This window comes from Pelmatolapia mariae, linkage group LG2 (genome assembly GCF_036321145.2).
Source record: "Pelmatolapia mariae isolate MD_Pm_ZW linkage group LG2, Pm_UMD_F_2, whole genome shotgun sequence".
Taxonomy (NCBI): Eukaryota; Metazoa; Chordata; class Actinopteri; order Cichliformes; family Cichlidae; genus Pelmatolapia; species Pelmatolapia mariae.
This window is the reverse complement of record NC_086228.1, coordinates 36,758,181-36,768,453: the sequence shown is the minus strand read 5'-3', so window position 1 is coordinate 36,768,453 and position 10,273 is coordinate 36,758,181. Positions and strand designations below refer to the sequence as shown.

Below are 10,273 nucleotides of genomic sequence, written 5' to 3'. Positions count from 1 at the left end.
TCTCAGCACAACACATGCATGACAATAACATGAGCCACTCTCTTAAACTGGAATAACCTGTAAAAGAAGAGGCTTAGCTATGAATGCTAACTGTACAACAGTTAATAATGACAGGATAATGCAAGAACAACACACTACACACACTATTTCCGTATCCCCGTGTGTGTTTCTCCATGTTTTAACATGTTTCTCACCCACTAACCTGTAACAGAGAGCAGCCAGGTGAGACACTGAGCATCCAGTGGCAGAGATCCTGCAGTTTTTACAGCTGCTCTGCCTTCACAATGCACTAATGCACCGCTGACACGCAACAACAACAAACATTCTTTTAAGAGGTCAGGCGGAGCCACGGGAGCCCTCTAATTGGCTGGCTCCTGGAAAACGATCAGTCTAACTCAAAGTCAAACAATCAATGCATGTTTCTGTAATTTAATCTGATAGTGGAGACTGGGAGACCAAACCACGCAAAGTTAAACTTGTTCTAATAGCAGTTAAATGCAGAGTATCTTCAAAATCAATAAACAACATCAATACGGACTCTTTGTCTGATGATGTGTCTCTTTCATTTGTCTCATTCTCAGACAGTTACAGCCTTCTTGCAAAGGACAACAGGTTTCAGCAACGCCTGAGTGCCTTCACCTTTGCCACAGTGACCTATGACCCACATGTGGTCAGCTGAGTATAGGAAAAACTATCTGACACAATGTTCTGGGGCAAAAGTGTGTGTGATCATACATGAAGATATTTTCTGTCTTGTGATTGTTAAATATTGACTCATTTGTGTTCATCATGTGAACATTGTTCTCAACAGCCTTTAAGCTTAGGACAATATTCCCTCTGTGCTCGGTGCTTTCTGTGTCAGCATGACCAGACCAACTTCCTTTTTTAAATCCTGTCAACTACACAACAGCGGACGGTCACCAAGTACACACACATTACTACACACATACTTCCTCCATGTCTTAAAAAAAATAAATAAATATTTTTCAATATTGATGGTTAAAGAGCTGGTACTCATACAGCACTTTTCTCCTGAATCACATTCAGGACACATTCACACAATCCTTTTATTTGTATCCAAGCACGAGCTGCTCCTCACAAACACACTCCGATGGATGCATCAGGGACAACTCAGGGTTTAGCATGTTGCCAGCAGAGATGATGGCAGTAATGTGTTACTGTAATCTGATTACTTTTCAAGTAACAAGTAATGTAAGGGATTACTATTGCAAAAAAGTAATTTGATTACTCTCCCGTAAGCACGCTGCGTTACTGCGTTACTAAACTGTTATTTTGTTTGTGAGAGCGTCTCATGACAATGGCATAAGCGTGTGCAACGTCCGTGGCAGCAACAGACGTGTGCAGATCAACAATGGATAATATGGAGTGATGGAGAGAGTACGATGATGCAGCGTTTAAAGTGTGGAAGTAATCACATTACTTTGAGTTTGATTCTGTAAAAAGTGACAAAAACATAAGCGTCAGCTGTTCACTCTGTGTGGGAAGAAAACTTCTTTCTACAGCGAAAAGTTAAACTTCAAATCTGAGCGAGCAGCGAGCACGCTGCCACGGGAATGTGACACTCACAGAGAAACCCCCGGATCCCCCCACTGACATGACGGCTGTGGGCAAACCTCCACCCGACCCACTCCTGCTAAACACAGACAATAGATGTAAGAGCTGCTGAGTCTTTGATTTTATTTATTTTTGCTGTGTTTTACTTGCATCTATTTGAAAGAGTGTAAACACTAAACATTATTTTATTTTATATGCTGGAATATGCAGACAGTAGGTTTAAATGTTAAACAATTTCTTCAAGTCAAAGACTGTTGATATAATTTAATTTTTGCTTGATGCAATGTGCATAAAGTTAAAAGATTAAAACTAATAAAAACAAGTTTTAAAAAGAGACGTTTCCATTTGATTCAATTTTATATGATGGATTATGCAGAAAAATAGAATTAAGCTGAAAAATGTATTGCTTTATTCTGTATTCAGGGAGCGTATCAGTGTATTCTATTGTGTACAGTTGTGTACAGTATCTTATTCTCATTCTTTTCCAGTGTTTTTTCTAATTTTTGCTATGTAACTTTGCACTTCCACTTCCTGCTGTAAGAAAATTAATTTCCCAGGTGTGGGACTAATAAAGGTTATCTTATCTTATCTTAGACATCCTGCTCTACCTGCCACAGGCTGGTTTTCTCAAGAGAGAACTTTGTATCTTTAGGCACATCATTTGTTTCCATTTCTTATTTCCATTAGTTAAGTCCACAGAAAATGCAAAACAGAGTTTGGAAGGGATTAAGTAGTATTTTTGGATGAACTGGGTGATTCCCAAAGAGTTATTAGCTGAAAGATTTTCATATGTCAGCATGGTGTGGAGTGTGTGCTTAACAAAATGAGGAAACTGAAGGAGAACAACAGAAGAAGCTGACCTAAAAAAGCCAGAGGAGAACAGAATCTGAAAGTTATGTCCTGAGCAGTGTTGGTCAAGTTACTTGAAAAAAGTAATCAGTAACTAATTACTGATTACTCCCCCAAAAAAGTAATCCCGTTACTTTACTGATTACTTATTTTCAAAAGTAATTAATTACTTAGTTACTTAGTTACTTTTTAAAAACACGATTTACAACCTGAATAGGTAATAAAGCGATAGATCTTTCAGCCCAATTCTACTTTTTCTGCATAATCCATCATACAAAATGTAATCAAAAGTCTCTTTTTAAAACTTGTTTTATTAGTTTTAATCTTTTAACTTTATGCATCAAGCAAACATTAAATTATATGCAACATTCTCTGACTGGAAGAAATTTGTTTAACATTTAAACCTATTTTCTGCACATTCCTGCACATAAAATAAAAATATTTTTTTGTGTTTACACTCACTCTTTCAAATAGATGCAAGTAAAACACAGCAGAAAATAAATCAAATCAAAGACTAGCGGTTCTGTTGCTCTATTTTCACCTGTAAAGCAGGAGTGGGGTAGGCGGAGGTGTTCCCTGGTGCAGGTGTGCCGCAGTGGTCAGTTGAAGAATCCGCGAGTTTCTGTGTGAATTTCCCATTACGTCGTAGCGCACTCGGTGCTTGCTTGGAAGTTTAGGGGGTTTTTGCTGTAAAAAGAAGTTTTCTTCCCACGCACAACGGACGCTAATGTTTTTGTCACTTTTTATGGAATCAAACTCAAAGAAAGGTCAGTACTTCCACGCTTTAAACGCTGCATGCTCATACTCTCTCCCGCACTTTCCATTGTTGATCTGCACACAGCTGTTGTCACAAACGCTGCACTGGCTTAGGTCACTGTCATGAGACATTCTGGCAAAAAAAAATCACGGTTTTAGTAACGCAGTAACGCAGCGTTTCTACGGGAAAGTAACGGTAATCTAATTACCGTTTTTGCAATAGTAATCCCTTACTTTACTCGTTACCTGAAAAAAGTAATCGGATTACAGTAACGCGTTATGTCAGGTCATGTGACCTGACAATGACCTTCTCAGCCCTCATCAGAAACGTACTCACTAGAATTAAGTTAAATTTATTTTATCCGCCTTTTTTCTAACTCCCAGTCCATCATCACTTTTCACATCTGAGAATCCACCTGTGTATATCCGGCCTGTCAGACGGTGGAGGTGGGATCGGTACCACAGTCTTTACTATAAGGAGGGATTAATACAAAGGAACCAATCAAAGCAGAGAGGGCTCGTGAGTATCAGCCAATCAGAAACAAGTCAACTTGCAGCGGCTCCTGGGAAACCACGATCCGCTCTCCGTCACCATACCGAAGATTTAGAACACACACACACACAAACACCATAACGACTAAAGTGTAGTGTTGTTGCACTTTGCCAGCTTTTAAAACACAACCTCCAGCAGCTTGTTCATGCCCCGCCTCCCTTTAGCAGCGGTGCCCGGAGACACATCTGTCTGACAGCGCTGACTGGACTTAAAGTCGGAGTGGAAACTCACCCCCACACACCGCAATAGGACTAATAAAAGCGTGCACAGCATTTATCATATCATAATAATTTATCATATTAATAAGTGCGCGTGCAAACACAGGTTAGCGTTGTTTTCTGTCACGCGCCACCTCTATGCGCGGTTTCGCTTGAATATAATTAACTTACCTGATTTCTAAACGGAGCTCGCGTTGCTATTCTTCTTAATGCCAGCTGGGATGTGCTGTTCTCCTATTAGCACACTTTTTTAGCATACTGTATTAAAGCCAGCAAACGCACTATTATTTCTTTCAGTCCTAATTAACTGACTACGGTGAGCTGCTGTCGCTTACTTCGCACCTGTTCCCACGACTTCTCGCTCCTTACCTCGCGCACATCTGACCAGCCAATCATGGCATTACATAAGTTTCAAACTTCCGGACACGTGTTTCACAGTAAGTTAGCAGTAAAAGGTTCAATGCGTAAAATACTAGACCCATGATTCAGCTTTGCTTTCACCAGTCACCGTCTTTAAAAGGCGTGTTTTTCTCACGGGTCACTTTATGACAAGATGTAGTGTGGAAGGTAATTACACTATCAGGGTCTCACATGGCTTGTCAGACCAATCAGCTGGCTAATCACTGGCTCAAAGCAGACTGTAAACTGCTCTCCTTTCAGTGTCACTCAGAGTTAAAGAGAAGCAAGTAACTGTTAATATTTAACCTGCAGCGTCCATCGACCTCCACACTTTGACTTTGTGTGCACAGCTGCAGGCAAATAACTGAACAACAAAAGCATATAAAACAAAACCAGGCATCAACATAATACATCAAAAATAATGAAAAACTAAAAACAGAAGACTTTCTTCTTTCTTGGACTTTATTAATGAAGACCGACACAGGATGCTCACATGGCTGCGACACATGAAAATTCATTCAGGAAATTGGATGTTAACATGAAAAAGTGCAAGTCAAATAAAACTACAACGATGTAGAAATAATAAAAATAAAATTATAAATCACATTTTATTTTCACCACAGATATCAAAGATCAGCCACTTGGGAAGAGAAGCAAAGGCGACTGTTTCAATATCACAATGAAGTGAATCTGTTAAAAACAGCTTCAGCTGAAGACACCTTGGTCCAATCTGTGCAACTGAATACAGATTCATTTTGTTCCACTGATAATTTACTGCTGTACAAACATAATTATAACTTACATCAGAACAATCACGACAACCATGATACCGAATAACACTGTTTACAACTTACTGGTCGTGTTCCACAACTAAAAATAACTCAAATATTGAGAAGCTCCTGATGCATTGCTGATGAGAATCAGTTATTACAACGTGTGTGTGAGCAAAGACATAAGACTGTGGTTCATAAAGCGTTTTGTTAAAAATATCCTGTAACTCTTGCTTGACTTCTGTTCAGTGCCTCAGAGAGGATATGAAAATGTTCACACCACAAAAAGGAAGCGCTCTGCACTAGAAGGCTGTGGTGGGTCAGCTCTGGCAGTAGGAGCAGTGGATCCCCCCTGTCAGGTCAGTGATGGTTCCCTCTCTAACCAGTCTTTGCAAGAGCTCAGTCTCTCTGTTCACGTTGTGCATGCTCTGCTCCAGCATGGCGCTCATAGGCAGCTGGTCATAGTAGTGCAGTGGCGCCCCGTGCTGGGAGAGGTTGTAGCCAAAGCCTGCCAGGCTGACCTCGTCACACAGCAGGCTAGCTAGAGTCAGCGCAGACACACCTAGAGTGGGAATGTTCTGCAAATATACGTAAAAAAGGGGTTAAACTTTCTTAAAGAGTAAAGACGTTTGTTTCTGTCTTCCTGTTGCAGATTTTTCACATCATTTTATTTTCTAAGCAAACTGACTATGGTTGAAGTAAAGAAGGAAAATGGACAAGAGTGAGACACCGGCAAAGTCAAAGTAATATAGGCCATAATAAATAAACTATGAATGACTTTGCTTACTGTAATGTCCACATACAGGTAAACCGATAGTATCACGATGTTAGCCTTTTGTTAACGCCTTTCCCATGTCTGTCTGTAGCTCATGAGAACAGCAGCTCAGTGAGCTCCATTAGAAACCTCAGCGCTGAGTAATAACTTTAATCTTGTTCAGAATTAATTTATTACTCCAACAGAGTCGAAGACAGAGGTTAACATAACTTGACACACAGAACCACTTCTAAGCTTTTATTTTCTAATTTCACTAATCTGATCGTTACAACTTAAATGATCTCAAATCAGCTGTACCATAAGTCTGGTGGTTCCACTGACTCCGGACCTTCAATATAAACACCTACACAATATGAATACAGAGTCTAGGATTTCAGTGAGATCTAGAAATGGTCACATCTGCTGCTGTTAGATAGTACTGCAATAGTCAAACGTGACCACAAGGGGGAGTTGCTCCAACACAGACTGCAGGCTGGCTACAGCAGGCATGAGGATTAAAACTGACCCTTGGCACAGTGGCAGATGAACAAAGGGATGTTTTACTGTGCAAACAGATATAACTTCTGTATTAGAAGGTTAATTCCTAAGCTGGGCTGGCCCGTCTTTCTATGTGGCTAAAAATACACTTTAACCAGGGGTGGGGGAACTCCAGGCCTGAGTGCAGGTGTCCTGAATTGAATGGCTAAATTACCTCCTCAACATGTCTTGTTCCCCAGAGGCCTGGTAATGAACTCGTCATTTCAGGTGTGTTGACTCAGGGTGAGATCTAAAACCTGAAGGACACCAGCCCTCGAGGCCTGGAGTTCCCTGCTTTATACCACAGACTTACGAACAGACACACTTTCACTTGATGTGTGGTATGTGAATCATCAATTACCTGGTCCCAGCCCCACAGGCGTGGCCTGGGAAGAGGATATTTCAGGAGGTCCAGTGCAGTCTCTCTGATCACATGTGGGTTTAGAAGTCTGAACTTACTGGCTTTGAGAGGGATTCTATCTGGAACCTTCTGCCAGAAAAAGAACCAATCCCACAGAGGCTGCAACACAAAGCACAAACTGTTTCTTTCTCAACAGCTCAGAACACTGACTCACAAGAAAACAGCAGTGAGATCTGAGACTGTCACACTTTCACGTAGAAGCTGATACTAAGGAATTCACAAGCTGACAATGACTTATGGAGCTAGCAACGGAGACGTTACATAATCCAAGAGATCCATGTGATTAAACCACAGGTAGGGGAGGAATTCCCGGAAGCACACTTCAGCCAGATGTCTCACATAATGTCTGATAACAGCTTTTCTGATTTTTAAAAATGTCTCGTGCTTAGAGGCTGTTTGTACTGCACATGATTTTTATCTAATACTTTTTCTAATTTATTTTCTTCAAAGCTTGCTTTTATATAAAAATATGAGAATTGATTTCTAATCTTCACCTTACAGACAATCCCAAACTGTGTGCTATTACAGCTATTAACTGCATTTAAACATCTCAGTGTTTTTGACTAGGTGCAGCCATCATTATATTTATAAGTAGTCAGATTTTCCATATTTATCCGTTTCTCCAGGGTGTATTCTCCAAGATGGCATATTCTTAAATAATATAGCTTTAATCCAAGAACACGAGCTGATTTATTTGTGTGACGGTGGGTTGCTGGTTAGTTTGATCAGATGAATTCACCAGTGCTACTCACCACAGAGAGCTTGTTGATCATAGCAGAGGTCCAGCTGATGTCTCCGCTTTTATACACCACCGTCACAAACAGAGTGTCTGGGTCTGTGTCAGGCCAGCTAAGAGGCGTGCCCTCCGGGTAACTCATCCTGATGGTGGTTCGATTCCCAACGTCAGTGCTGAACTTTCCCAGTGGACCTCGGTTTAACCTGAGGGACAAAGAGTCAACAGCCGAATGACTTTCTATAGTAATATTAGTATGAAATCAAGAAACACCCCACGATATGATCCATCCATCTATTCGCTTCCGCTTATCCTTTACAGGATCGCGGGGGCGCTGGAGCCTATCCCAGCTGTCATAGGGTGAGAGGCGGGGTACACCCTGGACAGGTCACCAGTCTGTCGCAGGGCCAACACACAGAGACAGACAACCAGTCGCGCTCACATTCACTCCCACATTCACACCTATGGGCAATTTGGATTAATCAATTAACCTATCCCCACAAACTGAATGTCTTTGGACGGTGGGAGGAAGCCGGAGTACCCGGAGGGAACCCACACAAACACGGGGAGAACATGCAAACTCCACACAGAAAGACCCCGGCCTGATGGTGGAATTGAACTCAGGACCTTCTTGCTGTGCGGCAACAGTGCTAACCACCGTGCTGCCCCCCACGATATGATATTAATCCAATATTTCACTCACGTTGCGATATTATTGCATTTTTTAATAATTTACAATCCGCTGCTATCAGCCTGTGAATCTGTTGGTAATTACATGCAATACGTCTCTGCAGCTACTAACTGATAAATTGTCAAAGATCGCATATCTGCTGCTGTCTTCATGGAAAGAAAGTCACATCTAACTATTACATTTGCACTCAGTAACCGTCCTGCTCTATAGGAATATTACCCGAATACAACAATAATTTATTTCATTAAATATCGATATTTGGTGTCACTGCCACCTAAAACATTGCAATACTATGCTGTATCGATTTTTTTACCCCAACTCTAGAAAACATGGCGCTCTGGTCAAACATGCATTCAATATGGTCACTGTTTAATCAAGTAGGCTGTTTATTTTGTTCAGGTTTACTCATCAAGCAACAATTCTGACCTGATAATGGTGTCAAAGCGGTCAATCAGCGGGCCAAGCTCCAAGCCTTTGAGAATGCCTCCGTTTCCCATGACCACACAGCGCTGACATTTACCTGCAGCCTTCTCAGGCTGTGGTAAGTCTGAGGCTGGTAGCTGCAGAGAGAAATTCACACTATTACATCTGTGCTCTGAAAAAGACTCATGCACAGGCGCACAAGTCCGTGGCTTACCACTGACTTGTGGTATATACATGCATTCAGCTGGAGTGGTATATGTTCTGCATAGTGTAAACAGAACACAAAAAATAAGAGGAACACTTTCTAACAAGAGTACGTCAAGTCAAGTGACGTCATTTAAACTTTTGGGATATTGATGTGATCAGTGAAGCAGCAGAGGGGGCTGTTAATTACTTTCAGCTGCTTTGCTCTTAATGAAATTAACAACAGGTGCTCCAGACAGGGAACAACGAGACAACACAGGAGCAAGAGTGGTTCTACAGGTGGAGGCGCTCACATGTTTTCCTTCCTTATCTCTTCTCACTAGTTAGCTAGTTTTGCATTTGGCTAGGATCAGTTTCAGGACACCAACCATTGTCTCATTGCATGCAAGCACGTTCGGGCCATGCAAACTACTGAGGACCATTTTGAGTTGCTTAGCTGCTGCATCTTTTTTTTTCACTTTCATTTTTGGGTGTGTCTTTGAATTCAGCCCTCTGTAGGTTGATCATTTTCATGCCCCACCCCACTGAGAAGTGTTTGTTTACTATTTTTTGAGCAGTGGAAATCACTCAGACACTGAAGGATCTTAAAAAAAAACCCAAAAAACTGCATTCACCAGTTTTTGCAGTTCTGCTACTTTGCTCTGAAGACCTCTGAACCCAAACGGCGGGGGATACAAGAAAAGGTCATCGTTCAGCGGTTCATCTTTCCACAGGAAGGGCTGGACATTGTGACTGGAAGCAGGGAGATGAGTTAACAAGCTCTGTCTGGTGCTGCCAGGGCGACACTGACTCTCCAAGACTCTCTGCACATATTCATGCACCAGCTGCAGGAAGAAGAAAGGAAAGCCAGTGTTGGGAAGGTTACTTTAAAATGTATTCCACTACAGATTACAGATTACATGCCCCAAAATGTATTTTGTAACATATTCTGTTACGTTACTCAATGAGAGTAACGTATTCTGAATACTTTGGATTACTTAATATATTATCATGCTTTTTACAACTACATGAATGTACTATTGCTGTGTGATTTATTACTATGACTGAAGGTTACTCTCCATACCAATACCAACTAGATGTTTAAATCTTAATATAAATGAGTAACAGTAGGTGGACATTAGGTAAGGCTGCACTTTTTGCAGCGATCTCGTATAGAAAACTATTCCGCGCGTATATAAAACAGGTCCACGGCTCCGAACCGTAGTAAAGGGACCTCTGGCTAATACGTCGGGTTCGTGTCGGGCTCGTAGCTGAAAACTAGCTTTGCTTTGTTGTCTGGGTCAACTTTGCTAGCGAGAGACAGAGAGAGGCGTTGAAAGGCTGCTCCAACGGAACTTATTGTTTCGGAGGAAAACACGAACACAGTGTACAGTCGAGTCTTAATAGCTTA

The 10,273-nt window shown here is 41.4% G+C and overlaps 1 protein-coding gene across 1 annotated transcript in view; it reads right to left on the bottom strand.

Annotated features, from left to right (window-relative positions):
- Positions 1-4,803: 4,803 nt before the first annotated feature.
- The window catches only part of st3gal5 (ST3 beta-galactoside alpha-2,3-sialyltransferase 5), a 31,553-nt gene continuing 26,083 nt past the window's right edge, over positions 4,804-10,273 (bottom strand). Inside the window, exons 4-8 of the mRNA XM_063500107.1 lie at positions 9,498-9,707; positions 8,683-8,816; positions 7,585-7,771; positions 6,773-6,931; positions 4,804-5,698 (exon numbers count right to left, since the gene is read on the bottom strand). Coding sequence (XP_063356177.1) covers positions 5,441-5,698; positions 6,773-6,931; positions 7,585-7,771; positions 8,683-8,816; positions 9,498-9,707 — 948 coding nt within the window. The 3' untranslated portion in view covers positions 4,804-5,440. The remainder of the gene's footprint in view (positions 5,699-6,772; positions 6,932-7,584; positions 7,772-8,682; positions 8,817-9,497; positions 9,708-10,273) is intronic.